At 36.1% G+C, this 27,984-nt stretch overlaps 1 protein-coding gene across 1 annotated transcript in view; it reads right to left on the bottom strand.

Moving 5' to 3' along the window:
- Window positions 1-19: 19 nt before the first annotated feature.
- The window catches only part of NSRP1 (nuclear speckle splicing regulatory protein 1), a 55,620-nt gene continuing 27,655 nt past the window's right edge, over window positions 20-27,984 (bottom strand). Inside the window, exons 3-7 of the mRNA XM_037491664.2 lie at window positions 17,655-17,711; window positions 10,186-10,314; window positions 9,097-9,304; window positions 8,271-8,379; window positions 20-5,603 (exon numbers count right to left, since the gene is read on the bottom strand). Coding sequence (XP_037347561.1) covers window positions 4,571-5,603; window positions 8,271-8,379; window positions 9,097-9,304; window positions 10,186-10,314; window positions 17,655-17,711 — 1,536 coding nt within the window. The 3' untranslated portion in view covers window positions 20-4,570. The remainder of the gene's footprint in view (window positions 5,604-8,270; window positions 8,380-9,096; window positions 9,305-10,185; window positions 10,315-17,654; window positions 17,712-27,984) is intronic.

Here is a 27,984-nt window from a genome sequence, read left to right as displayed (position 1 = left end):
CAAATCTGACTGAAAACAGGTCAATGAAGTGAATGACCCTTTCATTTGACATAGTCCTTAATATAGATCAAGAATATTTGGCATTTGGTACATGACTGATGAATTAGAAAAGCAAATTTACCCTATAGTGATGTTTCTTTACCAAAATCTTAAAGAAAATAAAGCTTAGTCAATGGTATCCATCAGTCCTTTAAATAAATCAAATTTAATTCTAACAACCTTATAAGAAGATCTGTATAGCAGAGAATGGCTTTCATCAAATTACAGCTCCTTTTTTTTTCTGGCTTCCCTTCCCCAACAATTTCTGCCCCAACCATCTTCCTGTATTCTCCCTATAGCCTATTTGAGTCTGCTTTTCCTAGCAGGATGTTTTCCTTCCAGATGTTAGCTGGTGAGAAGTGAGGGGACTGAAAAATAGCTTACTGACCTGACCTACCTTCATTATCTTCACTTGCATTCCTTCTTGCTACCTTATTTCCACTTCTCTATGCTTTTTAGCATGCTGCAAGGAGAAAGGTTATATAAGTGAAAGCATATTCAGCAGTATCTTTTCAAAATTTAAGAACTTGCTTTCTAAAGATATTCTGATATGCTTTCTCCCCATTTCACACACACAGGCATCCAAAGATACCGTTTTTAAAAAAGCATTTTTTCGAAGAATTTTGCCAAGCCCAAGTATTATGGGAATCACATAGGTACTTTGAATTTTCAATCTTCACCAGACTCTTAAATTTTTTTTTTAAATCTCTGTGCTGCATAGTTTGCATATATGTAACCCCTATGTATCAATTTTATTATGGACATAATAAAAGGAAAAAAAAGCAGGGATGTGGACCTCAAGAGAATTTTTTAAGACATTTTACAACTAGTGAGCATTTACATAAAAGTAAAAAATAAAAAAAAAAAAGGAATTGTAGAATTATTTTAGCCTGACTTTTGTAATGTTATCACACAGAAGTACCCAAGAAATAGGTAAGACAAAAGACAAAGACATGGAAACAGTTCAATCGCTTATTAGAGGTTATTTTCTATATGTAAATGCAATGAAGTCCAAATAATTCATCTTCTTTGCAAAAAGTTTACAAACCACTTAAAACTTACTTGATTTTGTTGTGTGAGAAACAAAATTTGTTAACTTAGGTTCAATGCCCTGACCACCCCATCTGGAGATGGATGTAAAGACCCTGACAAACCCAAAGTCAACATAATAGCTCCCAAATCAGATCATGAAATCTCAAAATAGGGAAAAAGTTATTCTGTGAGATATCACTTCCTGGGCATTCTTCTACTAAACTTAATGTAGTGCCACCAATCTCAAAATTAGTATTCTCTTTGGTAAGTAGGATAGACACCTGATATATTTTATCTGCTGTATAACTATGTTCACTGTCAAAGCAAAGCTTAACATTATGAAGTGCAATTGCTTAACTGGATTGTTGTTACATACATCTTAGACAATGATTGGCTACTAAGAAGTACAATCCAAGTCTGGTTCCTTTTTTAGCATGCCTCTTTACTCATAACACTTGGAGCTTAAAATCTCAGAACTTTTCAGAACGATTAAACAGCAGTAATCAGAGCTTTTTTTCACACTCCCATTTTTCTTTGTCAGGGGTGGGGAAGAATAGTAGGTTTCTCAGACTTCATACTGCAACCTGACAACCTGTCATCCCCATTAAAAGCAAAATTGTCATACAGCAGGAAGTTTAAATTTTAAAGCCATCATGGAGCTTACTCATGATTTAAATACAATGGATAACACAAAAGGCTCTAACCTAGGAAGGTGAGCTTAGAAAGTGCTTAAGAAGCATGTTAGAGGATGAAATTTATCAGATAAGTCAATGCTATTATTTAAAACGTCATGTTTAGTCACATAGAAGGAAGATTTCAATGAGCTAAATCTTTTTGTAGTACCATCCTTTTCTCTCATTTGCTTAACTATCTCTAAATTTTAATGATAGAACAATATTAAAAGTTCAGAAGACTACCTTGGAGGCAAACAAGACAAACCTGGTGATCAAACTAATTTCTCACTGTGGGTTTTTTTTTTTGGTGACCTGAACATTTCTAAAGGTTGACTTCAATTTTATTTCCTCTGCTAGAATGAAGTATCACTCTCAATTGGTTTAGTAGGCATTCACAATGGAAAAACATATATCAAATTGGAATCTTAAATGTGTCCTTTAGTTTCACATAGCTGGAATCTATTGTTTCTACAGTAAGGTTTCAAAACAACTCACATTTTCAAGAAAAATCTTTGAAATGATTCACGGAATTTCAATTGGAATTTCATGTGGTATTTCTTTTATCGACACATAACAAAACCCATGTCAAGCTGCTCTGTACCATGAATGCAAATTTATTTTTTTAAGCAATTAAAATAGATTTTTCTTCACTGGTCAATTCTAATTTAGAAATAATGAGCATAATGGAACACCTCATCAGAAAAAGTTTACTATCTGCTGACCTAAGAACCTTATCGTTTAGGAAAGAGAACAGATGGTTCTCAGTCCTTCAACTATGTAACTAAAGAATCCCCTTATTTCTAAAACTTTACCAGCCCAAACAAATTTGGGGGGAGGAGTTATCCCACCTTAATGCAAAAAACCTTGGACAAGAGCATTTTTTGCTATATTTGAAAAAAAGCAGTTTTGAAAACTTAGTATGTGAAAAATGCCGTCTATATTCTTACCTGCTCATGCTGACAATCCTTAATTTGAACAAATTTTCATTCATTGCTGACTCTATCTGATAAAAATGTAATCCTTGCTACAACATACACAATAATTCATTCTAGATGCATAGTAGATCTAAATGTGCAAAGTAGGCAATGATGCTTCTATACAAGAATAGCGTCCAGAATTTTCTGCAATAGAAATGTTTCCATACAGCAGCTACCAGCCAGCTATAAGTGAATGCTGAGAATTTCAAATATGTCGAGTTCTACTTGAAGAACTAATTTTAAATTAAGTTGTATAAAAATTAAAGATTTACATTCATTAAAAGCTATTAAGAAAGTAAAAAGCAAGTCATGAAGAAGACTTGGAAAGTCCTCTTTGCAAAGACAAATTCCTATCTAGAATATACAAAGAACCAGAATGTCATGAAAAAAGGGCAGATAGTATTAACACTGCCCACCCTCCCCACCTCTCATGCCCTAGCCACACCCTCAATAGGGAAAAAATAAAACTCAAAGGAGCTACCCAAACAACTCCAGTTTCTTCCTCCTACACTGTATCTTGTACACCATGGTCAAATTAAGCTTTCCAACACTCTTAACAAAGGAATCATATTCTCTCCCAAAGTTGAAGATCTTCAGTCTGTTATTCATGGTCATCTCTTACCTTAACTTACCCATTATACTTAATTATACTATTCCCCTTTGTATACACTAAGCCAGTACTTTTTGTGTTTGTCACTGTCACATTCTTTAGGTTGCTATTTAAAGCATTTGTATGTAAATTATATATAATGTGTCAGTCAAGAGAGATGAGCCTTAGCTTTCTTGTTACTTTCCTTTCTGGTTTTAAATGTATAATTAAATGACTTATAAGTGCTAAGTTTGATCCTTAACATACAATGCTTTTTCTAAAAGCTAACCTTATTAAAATGTTTTTCCTTAAAAAGAAAATATGGCAACTTCATGATAAAGTATGATATAAATGGTACTTTTTAGAAGAGCTGTTAAAGAACTATTTTCTTTATCCCACTCACTCTTTCTCCATGAATTAACTGTGTATTTCAAGTGGTAAGTTTTAAAGACTTAGTAGAAAAATTCTAGTTTTATTTTGATGCATAACATAAACTATACACTAAGCTGTACTAGCTCTTTTAGAGTATAATAAAACAAGACATCCATAAAATAGGCCCCCTGGGTCTTTAATTTCATTTAGGCTAAATGTCTCCATCTTTTTTCAGTTTTAGCTAAAATGATTTATATATATAACCAATTTAATAATTTGCTAGGGTTTCAGAATTAAAGTGATTTTAAATTTACAAAAAGGGAGTTATAGCATAAATGAGGGACAAAACAAAATATAAGCATGGATTATATGTACAAACTTATCACTATTTTTATGTTTTCATTTAAGCTATATATGCTGTGAGCTAAAGTTATTTAGGTGATATATGATTTATATTCACACTTTAATATAAATTTCAGAACATAAAATACAAGTTGTTCAAATCCATATATTTTTACTTGAAATACAATACCTATAAAAACAGCTCCTACAACAAAACCAACATTAGGAGAGTTATTTAAATAAATTTTGATGGTTGTCGTAGAACCAATTTTCTTCATTAAGTACCTACAAGGACTTAGCACTGTTTAGATTTCACAACCAAAAGTGTGGTATTGATAAGTAAATATTATATATCAATTCAGTCAAACATTCAGGATAAAAGGATTGACTTTTGCTTTAAATCTTAGATCAAAAGTGAATTTTGAAAATAATATATTAAAAAATACCCTCCCAACCACTGTCAATGCATTCTTTATGTATTCACACTGCATGTTCCAGGAGTTATTTTTTCTGTACTTCCACAGGTCTTTTTATTGAGGCAGTCATCAATCATCTTCTTTCTCAATATATGTCTTCGCATTAACCCGTGCCATTTGCCTGGCCAAGTATCTGTCTCTAGCTGACATTACAGTTTCTTCATTGTTCCGCTTTGCAAATTTGCTCACTGTCTCTTGTTCTTTGCCCAGCTCTTGGCTTTCTTCTGTGATTGTGTGTTTTCCTCCTAGCGATGTTTCAGAAGTAGAGTGTTTCTCTGCATTTCTTTCTTTGTCCTTTTCCATGCTTCTCATTTTACTCGATCCTTCCTGATCAAGAAACTTATCTTTTGTTTCCTTGGGGCTTCTTTCTTTTCTGTCTTGATTTCTTTCTGAGGAATGAACACTTACTTCTCGTCTTTCTCTATCTCTGTATTTATCATTGTTTTCATATCGTTCTTTCCTTGCTTTCATATGCTCATCCTTTTCTCTTTCTTTCTCACTTTGTCGGTCACGATCACTTTGTTCTCTCTCTCTTTCGTGTTCTCTTGGGGGGTATTTCTCTCTGTCTTTCTCCCTTTTCTGTTCCCTGTCATTTCTTTCTCTTTGACCTCTCCCCCTTAGTTTATCTTCCCGTTCATGCTGCTTCCAGTGGGACTCTCTGTGACTGGCCTCTTTGTGTCTATGAGAATCCTTCCTTTCTTCCCAGTATTCACGGTCAGTGTGATAGTTCCCCTGGTCCCTGGGTTGTTTCTCCTGGTGCCGATCCTCCCTTTTCTCGTGCCCTCTTGATTTGGAAGTTTTTGTGTGATGTTTGGTACCGTGCTCTCTTTCTTCACTAGATGATCGTGAGTGTGTTAGATTCCTATTCCTGTGATGTCTGAAGTTCCTCTTCGCGTCCTCTGTGTGCCTTTCCCTTTTGCAGTTCACATTATTTTCTTTCATTTCATCATCCTCACTGCTTTTAGCATCAAAGTCACTGTCTGCATCTGGGTTATCCTCTACTTTCACAACAGCTTGGAGAACGCATTTTTCATGTGGTATTCTTTTCTCTGAACTTACTTCATCGGAATAACCCCTTGATTTCTCTTCCTTTATCTCAGACCTTTAAAAAATTATATAAAACAAAATGTCACGTTATCAATTGTAGTAAGTAAAATGTTCACATAATTTTTCTCATGTTAAAGTCAACACAATTACAATTACATTACTTTCTGATCATACAAATGTGAAAAAGAACTGATGTTTGTTTACTGGTAGACATCTACAAACTTGTATTTTCTTATCATTCAGAATATTTTTAATATTGGTGGAAATGAAATTGAGACAATCAGTCCTCCTGTATTTGGGCCATCAGAATGTTCAAACAAGGGTCTGTGCAGAGTATTCATTTTCGCTAAGCATAGATGTAACTGGGGAAGGTAAGATATATTCTATTATAGACTAAGTATTATTTTTTTTTTTTTTAAATTTTTTTTTTTTTTTTTTTAAATAGAGGCATGCTTTATTTATTTATTTGTTTGTTTGTTTGTTTTGTTTATACATGCACTGGGTACAGTCAGAAGCGCGGGAGGGTGAGAGAATTCACCAGAGCCAGAGCGGGGAGCAGAGCAGGCAGAAGGGCCGAAGTACACTGCTGAGGGGAGCAGCGGGCGGCAGGAGAGGTCTGCGCGCCATGTGGGACCCTCCTCCAGTGGCCGGGGAGCAGCCGGGGATCGAACCGGCGCCACAGAGGCTGCGGGCAGCTTCGCAACCCAGTGCTCAACCGCTGCGCCACCGGGGAGGCCCTAGACTAAGTATTATTTTATACCATGAAGTTGTGGTTCTTCGTAGGAATTTTTTTCTTTTTAAAAAAATTAAGAGTCCTGGAAATATATGAAGATACTATTTTCACAGCAAAATAGTGGCAACATTATTAAATAATCCCTCATGATGAAAAAGGTGGCAGTATTCTGAAATACCCCTGGTGATAATATCCTATCATAACAAAATGGAATTAGGTGAATCTATGCAGTTATTACATCAGTAACACTAAAAAATTATTTACATTTACATTTTCTCAGTTGATACGTGGTTTATTTACATTACTCACACATTTATTCTTATTAGTCACACTAATAGAACAATAACTGTGGTTCTCTAGGAACAAGTGGCAGTAATATCTTGGCTAAAGGACTCATCAATACTTAGAAATTCTATTACTTGACTCTGAAAAATACCACTACTAAATGACATTATGGAGTTTCATATTTGGCCTTACAACTATTCCATATGAAACAATAATAGAAACTCAATCTTCCACTCAAAACCTCAATCTTTTTTTTTTTAAAAGATTTATTTATTTATGCATACAAGAACTGGGGTACAGGCCAGAGGTGCAGGGGAGTGGGGTGAGAGGATTCACCAGGGACAGAGTAGGGAACAGAACAGGCAGACTGAAATACACTGCTGAGGGGAGCAGTGGGTGAGACAGGAGAGGTCTGCTGTGCCATGTGGGTAGCTCCCTGGCCGGCTGGGGATTGACCTTGTGCTGCAGAGGCTGCCGACAGCTTCAAAGTGCTGTGCTTAACCCCTTCCGCCACCAGGGAGGCCCAAAAGCTCAATCTTCTAATATATTTTCTTAGACTTAAAAGTTTGTTTAGATCTAAGCTTACAATAAATTCTCCCTTTTACAAAACTTCAGCTTTACCTTTATGACACAATCATTTTACTATTCCTGTAATACCTTACAATTTTATTAAAAAATCTTCCAGTTTTTACTTTCTAGACCAGTACCAACAGAAATGTGTATAGAAATGCTGGGCCTCCCTGGTGGCACAAGGGGTTAAGCACCGCACTATGAAGCAATCTGCAGCCTCTGCAGCACGAGTTCAATCCCGGGCTGGCCAGGGAGAAACCCACATGGCACAGTAGACCTCTCCTGTCTCGCCTGCTGCTCCCCTCAGCAGTGTATTTCACCCAGTCTGCCTGGTCTGTTTCCCACTCTGTCTCTGGTGAATCCTCTCACCCCCCTGCATCTCTGGCCTGTATCCCAGCTCTTGTATGCATAAATAAATAAATCTTGAAAGAAAGAAGGAAAGAAAGGAAAGAAAGGAAAGAAAGGAAAGGAAGGAAAGGAAGGAAAGGAAGGAAAGGAAGGAAAGGAAGGAAGGAAAGGAAGGAAGGAAAGGAAGGAAGGAAAGGAAGGAAAGGAAGGAAAGGAAGGAAAGGAAGGAAAGGAAGGAAAGGAAGGAAAGGAAGGAAGGAAGGAAGGAAGGAAGGAAGGAAGGAAGGAAGGAAGGAAGGAAGGAAGGAAGGAAGGAAGGAAGAAATGGTAATGCTGATGTCTGTGTTGTCCAACATAGAAGCCACTGGCTAAATGTTGCAATCAAGTCCTTGAATGTGGCTGCTGTGACTAAAATTCTATATTTAATTTAAATATAAGCAGTCACACAGGCTACATACTGGTCACATAATTGGATAGTGCATTTCTAGTTCTTGATATAATCTTAGTTTTATGGAAGCTGGGGCCTATTTAAGAAAAACCACTTTTCCTTTTAAATTCTATCTGAACATGTACACAAGATACTGATGAATGATCTTGAACTAAGTCTGTGGGGTTTTGACTAAGAAACTTGTAAATCCCTAGTCATTCACTCAACTAGGCCAGGCATGGATGACAGCAAAATATGGAACACTACAATCCTTTATCTTCCAGAGGATTAAAATGATCCTGTATACACAGATCATGAATACTGTCTTTTCTGTAAATATCCCTTATGCCACATCTTACCTGGCTTCACGAAAGCTGCATGTAGGTACTTCCTCTTCCCCAACTGCTTGATTTAATAGGTGCCTATAAAATCCACTAAGATCTTTCTGCTTGGTTACATCCAAATGAGCTAAGAGGGGAAAAGCAAAAATGAGAACATATATTCAACAAAATACAATGCAATTTACTTTTATAGGTATTTGGTATATAACATATACAGTATGCAAACTGTTTTCAAGATCAGGAGCTGGCAAACTATAGGCTGCAGGTCAAATGTGGCCTGCTGTCTGTTTTTGTAAATAAATTTTTATTTGCTTATGTATTATCCAAGGCTGCTTTTACTTTAGATAGACCAAGCTGAGCGAGTTCTACAGGGATCACAAGGTTCATATAGCCTGAAATATTTGCTACCTGGTCCTTTATAGAAAATCTGCTGATTGGTACTCTAAATGAAAACACAGCACATGCTTAGACTGTAATTTTAATTTTCTTCCACTTAAAGTTGATGAGAAAGTCAATTAAATGATTTACAAGTATATATTTTACTTAAAACTGAGAAATGACCATGAGTAAAATGTACTTGAGTCTAAGGTATTCTTTAATCCCATTACATCTTTGATCTTTCTTGAATTAATGTTATTCTTTTTCTGAACACCCAATAATGCAACTATTTTTAAAATTGCCTCTGTTTTATAATACTATGTATTATCTTGTACCTTGACTTCACATACATCAATTATCATCACAACATTAAGATCCAAAGTTCAGTGACAGAGCAAATGGCTAGCGACAGGGCAGAATTCTGCTGTTTCTGTTTCCTTCCTGCCTTCTCCTGCTTCCATTTTACCTTCAAGTGCAGCAGCTCTCCTTTCTCTTTCTTCCTCTTCAGCTCTCTCTTGCAGTTTTTTCTTATAAGCAGACGTTACAAATGCCTCTTTATCATCAAATTCTCCCTTTTCCATTTCTCGCTCTCTCTGTATTTTCTTTTCCATTCTTTTTTCCTGTTCCTTTTTTCTGATCTCAACTGCTTTTAGTAAGTTGTGAATATATTTGGGCTAGGAGAAAAATAAGTCTATTTAGGAAAGAGTTCAAAGTAGTAATTACTAATAGTCTATTGTTTTAAATTGTGACTTCATTAAAAACTGGCTAGTCTAAATAGGTAGAAATGTCACCTTTTCAAAATTTACTTGCCAAGATTTACACTAAATTTTTTTTCAATAAAATATTAAGTATAAAGACAGAAATTATTCATATCAAATGAAATAATTTTCCCAGTGTTTTTCTTACCCCGTTTACTGGTACTATCTTCAACAGATCTATGAATCAGAAAGGTTGCTATTAATTTTTCCCACTGCTTGAATACGATTATTTTAAAAGGTAGCTTTAATGTAATTTTATGCTACCAGTCTCCTTGTAGATACTTTAAGATACTAAACTCCTTAAAAACCAGTCTGTGTTTGTGAAAAAAACCACATCTGCCCCCAGTGTTTTTCAAACAATAAATATGGTCATAATATGTGTCGGTGCTTTACCAGTTAGGAAAAATAAAATAACAATAAAAGGATGATAAAACACCAACAAACATGAACATACATTTTTTCTAACAAAAAAAATTTCAAAAGATTATTTGCAAAGGTTTCAAAAAAATCAGAGGTGTAAACTTGTACTCCTTAAATATACAGTGTTGTAAACCAACACTACTTAAAAAAACTGGCAGAAGTATTATTAAAATTTGTAGATTATTTACTTTCTCCTGTTAGGATACTCAATGCAGGGCCTCGGATTCTAAATCAAATGTATTCTATCTGAAACTAAGGGCTTTTCACATTTCAAATATCTAAGAACTTTTTTTTAAGGTCATCTCCATGTTGAAATAAGATTAAGAAACAAAATGCAAATCAAAGTTACAGAAAGTTTGTATTTTTCAGCTACAAACCTTTCGATCTTGTCCCAAAAGCAACTTGGGATTATTTTCCTCCTTTTTTTTCTGCATTTCATCATAAATACTGTCATATTCATAGACAGTAGAATCTTCTGCAAGGGCCTTCTGGATTTCCAGCTTGGTCTTTAAAAAAAAAAATTTTTTTTTTAAAATATGAACCAGCTAACAGATACCACAAAAAGCCTAATAATTTTTTTGAGCAAGGATTAAAAATCAGAAATACATCATAAAAATGGTATCAATCACATTTTAGACAAAAAATATGAACATCAATTCTGGAGCCAGGCTGCCTAGGTTTGAATCCTTGCTGTGTCCTTTTGAGCTATTCTGGCCAAGTTTATTTCTTTTGAGCCTGTTTTTCTCAACTATAATAAATAACTGTATCTACCTTCCAAGTTGTTGTGATAATTAAAACAAAAAACACTTTAGAACACTTAGAACAGAGCCTGACTGAGAATGTTGAAAAAACATTATTACCAATTCATTTGTATATAAATATAATTATCTATATCAAAAGTTAAAGGGTTCACGGTATGACTTAGAAATCTCTAACCTGGGCCTCCCCGGTGGCGCAGCGGTTGAGCGCTGGGTTGAGAAGCTGCCCGCAGCCTCTGCAGCGCCGGTTCGATCCCCGGCTGCTCCCCGGCCACTGGAGAAGGGTCCCGCATGGCGTGCAGACCTCTCCTGCCGCCCACTGCTCCCCTCAGCAGTGTACTTCGGTCCTTCTGCCTGCTCTGCTCCCCGCTCTGGCTCCAGTGAATTCTCTCACCCTTCCATGCTTCTAACTGTACACAGTGTATGTATGTATGTATGTATAAATAAATCTTTAAAAAAAACTCTAACCTTGGTTTTGATCATATATTAAACTTCATAATATTTTTTGTAATCTGACTTACCAAACAAAATGTCAGTTTCTAAATGGTAGGAAACTTTTTAAAAATTGAAAAATGAGGACACTTTGTAATTAATATTTTCACAATTTTAGTTATAAAAAGTCTTCAGCCGGGCCTCCTCCGGTGGCACAGCAGTTGAGCGCTGGGCTGCGAAGCTGTGCGCAGCCTCCGCAGCGCCGGTTCGATCCCTAGCCACCACGAAGGCCCCACAGGGCGTGCTGACCTCTCCTGCAGTGCCCGCTGCTCCCCTCAGCAGGAGGGGAGCTGTTCTGGTCTGCCTGTTCTGTTCCCGGCTCTGGTGAATTCTCTCACCCTCCCGCACTTCTGACTATACCCAGTGTTTGTACAAGTAAATAAATAAATCTTTAAAAAAAAAAGTCTTCAGCCTTTGTCATTGAAATGTTCTTCCTCCTACCTCAGCTCATCAAATTCCTATTTAGAGCTTCAGGACAAGTTCACCTCCCACCTTTTAAAGGAAATCATTTCTAAGGCCTTTGAAATCTTATAGTATAGTCTATATTGAAATATTTATTTAACAATATGCCTAATGTTATTGCTTTCTAATTTTTTCACAAATCTTAGCATCTTGCCCCACCCTATGAGTTCCTGAGGTACAGTGTACTTCACATTTTAACTTCTGTTTGTTATTATACTGTCTAATGCAATGTGGGACACAGAGGGATACTTTTTAAGTGATACTGTGATATCATTAATTATCAAAAGAATCCATCTGATATTCTCAGGTTTTCACGTATGACTAGATTCTGAACTTAAAACATTTCTCTCTGGTACCTCCCCAGGCGGCACAGCAGTTGAGCACTGGGCTGCGAAGCTGCCCGCAGCCTCTGCAATGCCAGTTAGATCCCGGCTGCCGGCTAGGGTCCCACATGGCGCGTAGACCTCTCCTGCCGCGCCCACTGTTCCCCTCAGCAGTGTATTTCGTCAGTCTGCCTGTTCTGTTCCCGCTCTGGCTCTGGTGAATTCTCTCACCCTTCTGCGCTTCTGACTGTACCCAGTGCTTGTATAAATAAAATAAATATTAAAAAAATTTTTTTCTTTCTGGAATATGGTCTAAAATATTTAAAAATTTCTCACTCTTCAACATTTACATTATTTAATTTCTGAAAAACAATGATTCCCCTGATTACGTGGTTAATTAGCACTGCTGCTCCCTCCCCCCAAACAATCTGCAGCCCAAAGAGGATAACACAGAATTGAAGATATGATCACAACAAGAAGAAGAAAAGAACAGAAAACTAAGGCTGCTTCAAATTGATAACATGCCTTTGTATATGCTAGGAGACTGGCATTAGAGCACTTGTGTAGAGAAGTTATTAACTAAATCATAAAACATATAAAAGTGAAAACTGAACAGAAATCTAAGGGTAGAGATTTTAACATGTCTTTTTGCAATTAATAGAACAGCTGAAAAAACAGTATTTAATTTAAATGAACTAACACAACTGACCCAATGGGGACACACAGAACATTTTAAGCATAGAGAGGGAATATTTATTTACAAAAACTTACTATATAGTGGTCCAAAAGCTAATCTAAACACATATTAAATACATGAACCAATGGGGGGTGCATTATCTTGGAACACACGGTTGAGCACTGGGTTGCAAGGCTGCCCGCAGGCTCAGCAGCGCTGGTTGGATCCCCAGCTGCTCCCTGGCCACCAGAGGAGGGTTCCACATGTGGCATGCAGACCTCTCCTGCTGCCCGCTGCTCCCCTCAGCAGTGTACTTCGGTCCTTCTGCCTGCTCTGCTTCCTGCTCTGGCTCTGGTGAATTCTCTCACCCTCCTGCGCTTCTGACTGTACCCAGTGCTTGTATAAATAAATTAAAAAATAATAAATCTTTAAAAAAAAAAAAAAAAGAAATCACTAACAATAAAGGTAACCAAAACCCTTATATGTTTAGAAATTAAGTTCCAAATAAGCTATGGGTCAAAGAAATCATAATGGAAATTAGAAAATATTTTGAACTATATAGTAAAAATACTATTTATCAAAATTTGTGGGATGCAGTTCGAGTAGTTTAGAAGAAAATGTATAGCTTTAAATACATACATGAGAAAACGAAGAGATGAAAGAGTTATAAACTCATCTCAAAAAGTTAGGAACAGGGCCTCCCCAGTGGCACAGTGGGTTGAGCGCAACGCTGTGAAGCTGTCTGCAGCCTCTACAGCGCTAGTTAGATTCCCGGCCGGCCAGGGAGATTCCCACATGGTGCTGCAGAGCTCTCCTCTCTCGCCCACTGCTACCCTCAGCAGTGCTTTCGGTCATTCTGCCTGTTCTGCTCCCCACTCTGTCTCTGGTGAATTCTCTCACCCTCCCACGCCTCTGGCTTGTACCCCAGTGCTTGTATAAATAAATAAATCTTAAAAAAAAAAAAAGTTAGGAACATAACAAAATAAAGCCAAAGAAAGCAAAATGAAAAGAAATATTTAGAGTGCATAAATAAGCCCATACAGATATGGTCAATTAATTTACCACAAAGGAACCAAGAACATACAATACCCAATACGGAAACAACAATTCTATTCAATAAATGAGTATATAATTGAGTATATAACAAACAAGTACATAATTGGCCTGTAAACCAGAGAACCACATGCAAAAGAATGAATCTGGACCTCTAACTTATACCACACACAGAAATTAAATCAAAATGATTAAGACCAAAACCATAAAACTCCTAAAAGAAAATGGGCAGTTACAAATCTAGATATTAGTTTAGCAATACTTTTTTCTTGACACAAAAGCAAAAATAAACACATGTAATCATGTCAAACTAAAAATCCATTGCAAAGCAAAGGAAATCAACAAAATGAAAAGGCAACCTACAAAATGAGAGGAAATATTTTAAATCATGTATCTGATAAAGGGCTGACATCCAAAATATATAAAGAACTCACACAACGCAATAGCAAACAAAACACCAAACAATTGGATTTAAAAATGGGCAGAGGATCTCAATAGAGATTTTCCCAAAGACAGAGGGTCAATAGGTACATGAAAAGGTGCTCAACATCACTCATCACAGAACTGCAAATCAAAACCACAATGAGATACCTCACATCTGTTAGAATGGCTAATCATTAAAAAGACAAGAAATAGCAAGTATTGGTGATAATATGGAGAAAAGGTAGTGAGAATGTATAGCTTTAAAAACATAGTCACTATAGAAAACAGTATGGTGATGCCGCAAAAAATAGAACTCTTGACATGATCCAGAAATTCCACTTTTATTTATTTGAAGGATATAAAAATAGAACCAGAAATTCTATTTCTATATATAAATGTGTACATACACATTTATATCTACTAGAGCATTATTTTCATAACTAAGACATGGAAACAACCTAAGTGTGCATCAATGGATGAATGAATAAAGGTGTGATATGTGTGCATGCATACATGCACTAAGGGCATTAAAGTTAGAGAAAGACAAAGACTGTATAGTATCACTTATGTGTAGACTCTTAAAATCAAACAAACTTCCAGTTACAAAATAAGTCACAGAGATGTAATGCTTAGTTGACTAATAATACTATATTGCATACTTGGAAGTTGCTAAGAGAATAAATCTTAAAAGTTCTTATCACAAAAAAAAAACACCCACCTTTTTGTTTAGGATGAAACATGTTAACTAGTCTTATTATGGTGATCATTTTGCAATATAAACAAATACTGAATAAGTAGCACACATGAAATGGTGTCAATTATACCTCAATAAATAGTTGCTAGATGAAAAATAATTTGTCGGGAGAAATATTAATGAAGCAGAAACAAAGTCATAAAATAAATAGATCAGTAGCTTATTTTATAAGACCCACCAAACCTTAGTATTTCAGACTTTTATATTTTTTTCAATCTAATTGTAGTGAAAGAAAATAAAAGATGACAAGCCAATCTCACTTCCAATGCAAAAAATCCTCAAAACTTACACAAAAAAAATCCTTAATGAAATTTTAGTAAACCAAATGCAGTGGTGTATAAAAGGATAATATCTTATGCTTACATTGCATTTACAATGACTGACATCCTAAAGTTAAACTGACCTTACTTTGTTGGTAAGAAACGAACATGGTCACAAAATAGTATCTTTGTTCATGTAGCTCCTCTATTCACAGTTTTAAAAAATGAAAGAACAACCAAGAACAGTAAAGAACTTCCTTGGTTTGAGAACAGGTATTTTCCAAAAATCCATCACAAATGTTATATTTAATGATGACATATTAAAAAGATTTTCCAATAAAACAGGACATAAGATAATAATGTCATCATCCTTTCTATACACTTGTGATCCATATTAAGTAAGAAAAAAATGTGGTCTAATTATTAAAGTATCCCATTTCTACGAGTATCTTATATTTAGTAAATGCAATCAAGCTAGTATTCTTTTAAAAAAAAAAAAAGATTTATTTATTTATTTTATCCAAGAACCGGGTACAGGCCAGATGCACGGGAGGGTGAGAGAATTCACCAGAGACAGAGTGGGGAACAGAACAGGCAGACTGATGAAATACACTGCTGAGGGGAGCAGCGGGTGCGACAGGAGAGATCTGCCTCGCCATGTGGGACCCTCGCCAGCCGGCGGGGATCGAACCAGCGCCGCAGATTGAACCAGCGCTGCAGCGCAGCGCTCAACCGCCTGCATCACCAGGGAAGGCCCACAAGTTGTATTCTTAATGATAAAAGTTAGTTTGGGATCAAAACAGAAGAGTTGAGGGGTGAAAGCAGATAATATAGGTGGGAGATCAATGCAACACCAGGCAGGTGAGAAGTAGTCTTGGCTATAGCAAAATCTAAGCAGCAAAATCTAAGATATGGTAGATAAGCAGGAAAAAAATTCCCAATTTTCAAGCAAACTATGAAAAAGTTATGCTAACAGAAAAAGTACATTTGAATAAGCCAGAGTTAGAAATAAAACGAATTTGGGATTTATGCCTTAATAGGAAAAAGCCCACAATGTCAGAAGAACCCTAGAATACAGAACAGCTAGTTGATCTTAAGAGAATTCACCAGACTCTCTGGAAAAAATTCTCCTATGAATATAGTGAAGAAGTTAAACTTGATGGTTTCTCTAAAATTTTACTGATTTCTAAATCTGACTGAAAACACTCAGCATTTATGTCAAAGAAGGATAGTTTTTATGAGTAATTAATCACTTCAAGGCTGCTAAGTTTCACATTATATTTCATAATGAAATAATAATATCTTATAATAATATTATTGTAAAGTAAATAAATAATTCAATGCTCAGTTCCCAAAGAGGGAATAAAACACAATGATTAAAAAGCTTGGGTTTTACAATTTCTCTGTCTGGGTTTGAACACAACTTCACCATTTATTAATTATGTGATTTCTTGGAAGTCACGTAAATCCTTTTTGCCTTCATTTCCTAACTATGAAATGGAGACTGTAAGACTATCTCTCTCATAGGCTGGGGCAAAAATTAAAGATAATTCTTAGAAAGTAGTATGTCTGGCACATAGAAAATACATTTAGTAACTTTATATCTGGTGAGACAGGGAGAAATAGGTACCAAATTATAAGGAAAATGCAGAGAGGGAAGAATTAAAAAGAAAGGTATCCTTCTATTGTTTAATTTTTATTAGCAGCAGCAAAATCTAAGATACGGTGGTGTAGAAAAATTAGTAAACCTCAGATCTAGCTGTATAATTAGCTGTTCGATCATGAGGGGTAAGGGGTAATTTATCTCTTCTAAGTTTTGTACTTCTTAATCAGCACTATAGGCGGGGGTATAAGAATTTACAAAGATAACGTATGTATGTGAAAAATTCTGAGAGATACTATCCAGTAACATATAAATAAATTATGCTAAAAAGTTTACTGAAAATTGGGCCTCCCCGGTGGCGCAGCGGTTGAGCGCTGGGTTGCGAAGCTGCCTGCAACCTCTGCAGCCGGTTCAATCCCCGGCTGCTCCCCGGCCACCGGAGGAGGGTCCCACATGGCGCGCAGACCTCTCCTGCCGCCCGCTGCTCCCCTCAGCAGTGTCCTTCAGTCCTTCTGCCTGCTCTGCTCCCCGCTCTGGCTCTGGTGAATTCTCTCACCCTCCCGCACTTCTGACTGTACCCAGTGCATGTATAAACCAAAACAAACAAACAAATAATAAATAAATAAATAAGACATGCCTCTAGAAAATTTAAAAAAAAAAAAAAAAGTTTACTGAAAATTACCCTATCTTGAGAGATGATTTTCACATAATTATAAAACTTAAGAAATCACTCCATATGGCTTTTTTTTAAGCAAGCTCACTAGCAGGAATTGTTAAATAATCCATTGTTAGAGTACTTACTGAGTTATCTAAAAATAGACATGAGTTTAATCTACAGCACAGCAAAAAACAATTCACTGAGTTTTTTGTTTCAAATTTATTCAAGACTTGAAAATATATAAATCAAGACGCATCTTACACATTTTAGAACACCAGGGTTAAAATAAAATTTATTTAAACATACCTATATATCAAAACTGATACTTAAAGATGTGAGCTGAAATACTCCACCAAATGTATTTAACTCACTCTTCAACCTTACCTGCTTCATTGCTTGCTTCTTAGCAGCTTCCCTCTGAAGGCTTTCACTCACAGAGGTCTGTAAAAGAGAAAAAGATTATCATTGTTTAAACCAACTAAAAATTTCTTGTCCAGAATATGGCTAGCAATTGATTCCTTATAATTACATATAGAAAGCTAGCACTATGAATTAACATTTTCAAGATCTTTCCCCTAAACTTTAAGAAACAAATGAATTTTCTATGTAAATAATGAGTAGGCTGTAAGGTGTGAGAAAAGAGAATGGCTTTGAAAAAAATTAGGTAAAGTGGGTTTTTAGCCCCCAACTTCATTATTCAATCTCTATGGATTCAACCTTTGTTGTGTGCACATGTGCACGAATGTGTGAGTATGCAGGTGCTGGGTAGGCAAGGACTGCACCGTATTTCAGGTCCTACTGAAATCTTTCTGTATTTCAAGTCGCTTGCAAAACTAAAATGGTATGCTTCCTAGCACCAAAAAGCATATTATTTTTTCAATTTTATGTATTTTTTACATCACTTTTCATTTTTTACAATGTATACATTTTCATCTTAGTTATAGTCCCCATACAATTCCCACCCCTCTTTGTTTTGATTCTACTCTCACCGGCCCCCTCTGCCCCCCATGTCTCTGGTTTATAGCTGCTTGTTGATTTTGATTTTTACTTTATTATAATTAGCCTTTTTCCTGGTCCCTTATTTAGGTTTTCTAAATTCCTGCTATGAGTGAGACCATCCGGTATTTTTCTTTTTCTTTCTGGCTTATTTTGCCGATCATGATCCCTTCCAGCTGCAAATTGCATGAGTTTATCTTTTTTGATTGCTGAGTAATATTCCATTGTACACACACACACACACACACACACACACCCCACATCTTCTTGATCCAGTCACCTGTTTTGGGGCATTTGGGTTGTTTCCATAGCTTAGCTATTGTACATAGTGCTGTTATAAACACAGGGGTGCAGGTGCCCTTTTGAATTAATGTTTCTGTGTCCTTTGGGTAAATATCCAGGAGTGGAATTGCTGGATCACAAAAAAGCTCCATCTTCAGCAGGTTGAGGAATCTCCACACAGCTCTCCACAGTGGTAGGACCAGTTTGCACTCCCACCAGTAGTGCAAGAGAGTTCCGTTTGTCCACATCCTTGCCAACATTTGTTGTTGCTAGTTTTTTTAATATGTGCCATTCTCACTGGTATAAGATGGTATCTCATTGTAGTTTTTATTTGCATTTCCCTGAGTACAAGTGATGTAGAATATTTTTTCATATGCCTGTTGGTTATTTGCATTTCCTCTTTGGAGAAGTTTCTTTTTAGCTCTTCTGCCCATTTTTTGACTGGATTATTTACTATGTTTTTGTTGAGACTTCAGCTCTTTGTAGATTTTTATGATCAGTCCTTTATCATTAGTGTTGTGTGCAAAAATTTTCTCCCAATCCATAGGGTGACTCTTTGTTTTGGTTACTATCTCTTTTGCTGTACAGAAGCTCTTTAATTTGATACAGTCTCAGCTGTTTATCTTTGCATTCGCTATCACTGCTTTGGGTGAAGCGTCTTTATAAAGATGTTACCGTGGGCCTCCCCTGGTGGCGCACAGTTGAGTGCTGGGTTGTGAAGCTGTCCGCAACTTCTGCAGCACCTGTTCGATCCCCAGCCACCCGCGAGGGTCCCACATGGCGCGCAGACCTCTCCTGCTGCGCCCTCTGTTCCCCTCAGCAGTGTATTTCATCAGTCTGCCTGTTCTGTTCCCTGCTCTGGCTCTGGTGAATTCTCTCACCCTCCCATGCTTCTACTGCACCCAGTGCTTGTATAAATAAATAAATAAATCTTAAAAAAAAAATGTTACTGAGGTGTATACCATGCAGTGTTTGGCCTATATTTCCTTCTATATATTTTGGTTTCAGGTCTTATGTCTAGTTCTTTAATCCATTGTGAGTTGGTTTTTGTGCATGGTATGAGGTAGTAGTCAAGCTTCATTCTTTTGCATGTAGCGACCCAGTTTTCCCAGCACCATTTATTGAACAAACTTTCTTTGCTCCATTGCATATTCTGTGCGCCTTTGTCAAAGATTAGTTGACTGTAAATCTGTGGGTTTATTTCTGGATTTTCTATTCGGTTCCATTGGTCCGTGTGGCTATTCTTGTTCCAATACCATGCAGTTTTGTTTATTATGGCTTTGTAGTATAGTTTGAAGTCTGGGAGTGTGATACCTCCATTCCCTTCTTTTTTTTTTTTTCTCAGAAGAGATTTGGCTATTTGGGGTTTCTGGTGGCTCCATATGAATTTCATCAATATAGGTTGTATTTCTTTGAAGAATGTCATTGAAATTTTTATTGGATTAGCATTGAATCTGTAAATTGCTTTTGGTAGGATGGCCATTTTGATAATGTTAATTCTTTCAATGCATGAACAGGGGATGTCTTCTATTTCTTTTAACAGTGTTTTTTTTTTTTTTTTAAAAAAAGATTTATTTATTTATACAAGAACCGGGGTACAGGCCAGATGTGCAGGAGTGAGAGGATTCACCAGAGACAAAGCAGATGGAACAGAAACAGAACAGGCAGATGGACAAAATACACTGCTGAGGGGAGCAGCAGGCGAGACAGGCGAGGACTGCTGCACCACGTGGGCCCCTCACTGGCCGGCTTCGATCCGGCGCTGCAGAGGCTGCGGACAGTTTCACAGCACTGCGCTCAACCACCTGTGCCACCAGGGGAGGCCCTAACACTGCTTATAGTTTTCTTTGTTAGGTCCTTTACCTCTTTTGTTAGGTTTATTCCCAAGTATTTGATTTTTTTGTTTCAATAATAAAAGGGATGGTTTTCTTGATTTCTTCTTCAGATTGACTGTTTGCGCATAGGAAGGCTACTGATTTTTGTGTGTTGATTTTGTATCCTGCTACTTTACTAAACTGATTGAGTAGTTTGATTAGTTTTTCTGTGGCGTTTTTGGGGTTCTTTATGTATATTATCATATCATCTGCGAATAGTGATAGTTTGACTTCTTCCTTCCCTATTTGGATTCCTTGTATGTCTTTCTCCTGTCTTATTGCTCTGGCTAGGACTTCCAGTATCATATTGCAAAGCAGTAGTGAGAGTGGACATCCTTGTCTTGTTCCAGATCTTAATGGAAATGCTTTCAACTTTTCACCATTGAGAATGATATTGTCTATGGGGTTGTCATATATGGTCTTTATGATGTTGAGGTATGTTCCTTGTATCCCGAGAATTTCAAGGGCCTTTATCATAAAGGGGTGTTGTAATTTGTTGAAAGCTTTCTCAGCATCTATTGATGTTATATGGTTTTTACATTTCTTTTTGTTGATGTGTTGGGTACACTGATTTTATCTAGTTTAGGTGATTGTAAAATTGTCGGAATTTGTCCATCTCTTCTAGATTGCTGAACTTGTTTGCATATAACTGTTCACAGTAGTTTCTGATTATTCTTTTGATTTCTGCTGTGTCTGTTGTGATTTCTCCTTTCATTTGTGATCCCATTTATTTGTGCTTTCTCCGATTTTTCCTTTTGTGAACCTCGCTAAGGGTTTGTCTATTTTATTTATTTTCAAAAAGCATATTATTTTAATACCACTGAATTTAGTGCATCAAGCTCTTTATATATGCTTAAGGCTTAGGTGAGGCAAGAAATATCTGTGGTTATAACTATTCAATAAGTATGTACTGAAAAGCCTACAATATCAGGCATTTTTCTAGCTCCTGCAGATGGAGGAAAGGTAAGAGCTGTCTCTCACCTAAAGAACTAAACTGCCAGGGCCTCCCTGGTGGCACAGGCGGTTGAGTGCAGTGCTGTGAAGCTGTCCACAGCCTCTGCAGTGCTGGTTTGATCCCCGCCGGTCATGGAGATACCCACATAGTGGGTAGACCTCTCCTGTCTCACCCGCTGCTCCTCTCAGCAGTGTATTTCAGTCAGTCTGCCTGTTCAGTTCCCTGCTCTGTCTCTGGTGAATCCTCTCACCCTCCCGCACATCTGGCCTGTTCCCAGGTTCTTGTATAAAAATGAGTATATCTTAAAAAAAAAAAAAAAAACCAAAAAACTAAACTGTCAAAAGGGATGACAACTAAACAGATAATTACAGTATAATTGTGGCAAGCAAATATGGATTTTAAAAAGGATATGGGAACACAGCATAGAAGAAAACTAAATGCACGAGGAATCAAGAAAGCGTCCCAAGATATGGCAAAAAATATTTAAAATACTTAAGAATAAATACTGTAAGTATAAAGCTTGAATAAAAATACAAAATATGTAAAAAAAAAAGAATAAAAATAAAAATACATAAGTATAAGGCTTTGTAAATATACTAATCAACACTGAAAAGTATACCTCAAAAGGGTAAAATTTATGGTATGTGAATTATATCTTTAAAACTAAGAATAGTGATGCATTTATTTTTAATTAAAATATAATCCTGGGCCTCCCTGGTGGTGCAAGGGGTTAAGCACAGCACTATGAAGCTATCCACAGCCTCTGCAGCATGAGTTCAATCCCCAACTGGCCTGGGAGCTACCCACATAGTGCAGCAGACCTCTCCTGCCTCACCTGCTGCTCCCCTCAGCAGTATATTTCAGTCAGTCTGCCTGTTCTGTTCTGTTTCCCACTCTGTCTCTGGCAAATCCTCTCACCCGCCATATCTCTGGCCTGTACCCCAGATCTTGTATTTATAAACAAATAAATCTTTAAAAATATACTTATATCTACTGAATGGGAGGAAATATTTGCACACCATACATATAACAAAGAACTGATATTAAAGCTCGATAAAGAGCTCATACAACTCAACAAAAATAAATAACCCAATTAAAAAAATGAGCAGAAGAGCTAAACGGCACATTTTTCAAAGAAGACATACAGTTGGCCAATAGAGACTTGAAAAAATGTTCATCATCACTTATCATGACGGAAATCCAAAGCAAAACCACAATGAGACACCACCTCACACGACGAGGATGGACCAGAAACAAGTGCTGGTGAGGATGTTGCGAGAAAGCAATCTTCTTATACTGCTGGTGGGAATGTAGATTGGTCTAGCCCTTATGGAAAGCAGTATGGAGGTTTTTTAAAAGAATGGATATATATTCTACAGCATGTGTTTGAGCATGCTTAATAAAATTATGGTTGGTATTTATTTGAAGTTGTACAGTATGATTCAAGGAAAAATCTATTCAGGAAAATGAATGATGCAAACATCTGAATTCTTCACTAGCCATGGGAGCTATGGCATAGCCAGAAATGAGTTTTCTAGAAATAACGAAATAAATGAAAATACACTGTCCCCAAATATGAATAAATTAGAAAGAACTCTTTTTTGAGGGAATCCTCTGCTGTGCTGCTAAAATAATAAGTGGAGGTGGGACCTGATAACAAGGAAAGGCCAAGTAAATGGATATCTGCCTTTAATAATTAGCCATACTGGGGTGGGAATTCTTGTTAAAGTGCAATTTTTAAACTTTATTTTGAAATAATTATAAATTCATATGAAGTTGTTAAGAAATGTACAGTGAGATCCAGCCTTCCCCAATGCTAACATTTTATACAACTGGAGTAATAATATCAACATCAGGAAATCAACACTGGTACAAACACCAAAGAGCTTATTCAGATTTTACCAGTCATACATGTATACACTTACATGTGTATGTGTATGGCTATGCTATTTTGTGACATTATAGCTTCATTTAACTACCAGCATAATCAAGATACTTAACTGTGCCATCACAATCACACTCCTTTATGCGACCCCTTTACAGTCATCCCTTCCTCTCCGCCCTCGTCCCTAACCTCTGGCAACCATTAATCTGTTCTCTATTTCTGTAATTATGTTACTTCACAAATGTTTAATAAATGGAATTATAGTATATAACATTTTAGGATTGGCTTTTCCCCACTCAACATAATTTTGAAGGAATTTTGATTAGCATAGATATCGCAAAATGTTTCATTTCAGTCTGTCACAAAATACTTTAGTCCACTAGGGACTTAAGGAAAATAGCTGTTAAAAAAAAATGACTAATGCTGAATGTGACCAAACCACATAGTATAGTCATTAACTGACTGCCTTCAAAATTAGCAGACAGGCAAATATCCTAATTCTATGTCTGAAGATGAGTTCACAGTATATATGAAAGTGCTCATTAATGGTATCTTCTAAAAAAACCACAAATTATCATTAGTTTTAAATTTAGGAAGATAAAAATTACTCCCCCTTTGAGGGGCTTTATTTCAAAGAAAAATTAATTCAATTTACAAATCAACCCAAATGTAGATATTCTGATGATCCTGAAAGTGCAAAAAATGTTACTGATCTTTCAATCTTAGGGAAAAAATCTTTTAAAAATCTGTAATAGCGGTGTGTTGAAATTTCTCAATTTCACTCAGCAAACATGCTCTGAGAGTCTACTATGTGAATTGCACTAAGAATGGTGGAAGAGCTGTATTTGGTCATGTAAATTTTTTGTCTAAATTTAGAGTTTGTAAGCTCCAAATAATAAATGACTATGAAGATAAGGAAGAACATAAAATGCCTGGTCCATTTTATAAATAATAATCACATGTAACAATTCGGTCTCTGTATACATATGCACAGGAATGAATATGCAATTAGCAAATACAGGCAACATAAACTGCAGAATTAAGAAAAATAGTAACTTGACATTTTTAATCTTTACTACCTGCATTGTTCAAACCATATGTAGAGAATAAAATTTATTCAAGTTGGTGTTTGTTCCACTCAAGTGCAGTCAGACAGACATGATATGACTAAACCAGAGACTATTTTAGAAAAACTTTCTTTCAGGTAGCTTAGATAAATGGAAGGGAAAGCACATGATTGCGCACCTTTCTTATATCACTATATATGTTTAGATCGGTTGCCTCCTGCCAGTGATAACTACCAAAAGAAATAGCTCTTAAACTATTATTAGAACTCTTCAACAATACATAAGATATATTTAAATGACAATGGGAAAGAAGTTATATATATATGTTATTAAGGTACCTTCTTCAGTCATAAATTTTAATAAGAAAGTTAAAAATTCAGGAAAAGTTTAATTTTTCTTCCTTTTTTTTTGAAGAAATTAATCTGTTATTCCAATAACAAAACACAATGGGAAAAAAGAATTTTACATGGACTTCTTAGGAAGTAAGAGATTTATTTATCTATGCACTTAGCCAAATAGCTTTCACTTAAATAAAACATAGCTGAATAATCAACCTTATGCTACAATTTTCTGTTGTGCTCTGAGAAGTTAGAAATGAAAACTTCTGCTCTTTATTAACTTAGCAACATAATTTATTAAAGATCTTATAACTCAGCAATCTCCATTAGATCCTTTATTTGTCCACATCCACATGACTCTTTTGTAAGTACAAGACCGTTTTAATAGTTATGGAAAATATATGAAATTTATTACATAAGCTCAGAAAAAATGGATGTGACTATTAACAGCAAACTTAGAAAATAGAAAATGCTCACTACTGTGTGAAAAAATGCTCAATTTTGCCAATACTAAAGAGAGATAAAAAATGAAAATATTTTTACATTATCAATTAGTAAATTATATAACCCAATGTTGGCAATGAGCAAAGATAAAACTACTATACTGTGAAAATGTGAAATGGCCTCAATTTGGCAAAATGCATTGAGAGCCTATAAAATATCCATTTCTTTTGATCCAATAATCCTACTTTCAGGAGTTTACAAAGGATATAAACAAAGACGTACTAGAAGATTTAGGTATCGGGATGGTCACCATTATGTATCGTGATATATATTCACATTAGTTAGCAACCTAACTTTCAAAATCAGAGTATTAATTAAACAAACAACTAAAATTCTGTTTCAACAACATTTAATGGTATGCAGAAACTTTAAGGTTTTATTCACATTTGATCTTTCTCACTACTCAAGAAGTAAGCCCCACCTAGTGAGGCTTACTTAGGTGAGATTATACAATGACCACTGATACTTGTGTCTGTTACATTGATCAAACTTTCCCTCTGAGCCCTCTAGAATCCTCACGTCATCTATGATGGTCCCTTTTACTTCCTTGACCATAATATTTTCATAAATAAGAGAGGAAACTGGTAACATGAAACAGAAATAAGCAGTTCTTAAAAGAAACAATTGAAATAATGTGTATGGAAAACAAAAAATTAAGAGATTGGTGAATGAATTAACAGATGCTGAAAATATTTTAGTGAGCTGGAATATCATACTTAGAAACTCTTGGAGCATATGAGAAAGGGATGAAAACAAAACAATACAGGATATGGTAGAGAGCAATATTAACATTTATAAAAACAAGATCCAGAAGACATAAACTGAACAGATTCAAAGAAATATCTGAATAACACCATTTTCTAGAACTAAAGGAAAAAAAGCCAACAGACTGGGCATGTTGAAGGAGAGGAAAAATAAAACACCTACACATACATACACCTCAATACATTATAAGCTTTTACTAAAGAAAAGCAGGTCACTTACAAAGGAGTAAGATTGGAATAACAACTGACATCTTATCATCAACACAAGATTTAAGAATAAGTAATTCTTAAAATTTCTGGGTGGGGGCCTCCCCGGTGGCGCAGCGGTTGGGCGCTGGGTTGCGAGGCTGCCCGCGGCCTCTGCGGCGCCGGTTCGATCCCCGGCTGCTTCCCGGCCACCGGAGGAGGGTCCCGCATGGCGCGCGGGCCTCTCCTGCCGCCCGCTGCTCCCCTCAGCAGTGTGCTTCGGTCCTTCTGCCTGCTCTGCTCCCTGCTCTGGCTGTGGTGAGTTCTCTCACCCTCCCGCGCTTCTGACTGTGCCCAGTGCATGTATAAACAAAGAAAGAAAGAAAGAAAGAAAACATGCCTCTATAAAAAAAAAAAAAAAAAAAAAAAAAAAAAATTTCTGGGTGGGGTAATTTTAAAGTACAGAAAATAAGAACTGTTAGTCAAAAGTTTATATAAACTATCATCAAAAGTAAAAATAGCTTGAACACACAATCTCAGATCTGTCACATAATGGCTCTCTTTAAACGATTCCCAACAAGAATGATCTTATGAGCTACATAAAAAAAATGAACATATCATTCAGCAAAATTTATTATCTTAAAAAAGGAAAAAGACATCACCATAACAACCCAAAACCAAAAATTTAGAGTTCTGAAATAACTAAAATGTTCTATATCTGTGTTACTGAGCAAGTATGTGGCTACTGAGTGTGTGAAACAGGCCACTGTGACTGAGCAATTATTTAATTTTATTTGTTAAATTTAATTGTCTCTATTGAGTAGTGGCTACCATTTCAGACAGCAACAGACCTAGTACAGGGGTCAGGGTGAGCAAATTTTCTCTGTAAGGGCCAGATGGAGAGTATTTTAGGCTTGCAGTCATCCAAACAACTGTCATAGTTTTACAAAGACAGTTACAAAACAGCAAATAAATGGATGGGAAGGCTGTGTTCCAATAAAACTGATTAAATATGGTATGCTGGCACATAAGCCACAGTTGGCAATACATCATCTAGATGATATAAACATAGTGATATGGTGGTAGTGGTGATAGGGGCACTAAAAATAAGGTGGAGGACTGAGTATGCCATGGCACTTATATTTAAGGGCAGGGATGATAATGATAAAGATACCACAACAACAAAAGAAAACAAATGTGTAAGTTTGAACCTATCTGAGCTAAAGATCCAAAATTTAACTATAACAGAATGAAATGTGCAACTTTCAAACTATGAAAAGAAAATTCAGTCTATTCAACAGAATGAAAATAAGTATGGTAAATAGGAAATAATAGGGCAACAGAAGTACTAATACAACAATAATTACAATACATATAAATGGGTTAAAGTTACTGATATGAAGACAGAAATAGGGTCATAAGGAACAGACTAATAAAAAGGGGTGGCAAAAAAATATGAATACAAATGTGATTAAAAGCCTGGCAGTAATTAGAAAAGCAGGAAAAAAAAAAAAAACTGAAAGCAAAAACAAATATAAAGAACAGTATTAGATGCTACACACTGAAGGAAGAATAGATCAAGAAGATATAACCAACATGTGTTTCTCACAAGATAGCTTTCAAATAAATACAGCAACACCAATCCATTTCAATAGAGGAAAAATAAGTCTTTTCAACAAATGGTGCTAGAGTCAACCAGACATCCAAATACAAAAGAATGCAGACCTTTACCTAATACCATAAAGGGGGGGGGGGAACCCACTCAAAATAAATCATAACCTAAATGTAAGAGCTAAAACTATAATATTTATATAAGAAAACCTAAGAATAATTCTTTGTGACTATGGACTAGACGCCACACAA

This window comes from Talpa occidentalis, unplaced genomic scaffold (assembly GCF_014898055.3).
Source record: "Talpa occidentalis isolate TD23 unplaced genomic scaffold, MPIMG_talOcc4v2.1 talOcc4.7, whole genome shotgun sequence".
Classification (NCBI taxonomy): domain Eukaryota; kingdom Metazoa; phylum Chordata; class Mammalia; order Eulipotyphla; family Talpidae; genus Talpa; species Talpa occidentalis.
This window is presented reverse-complemented; position numbering and strand designations above follow the sequence as displayed.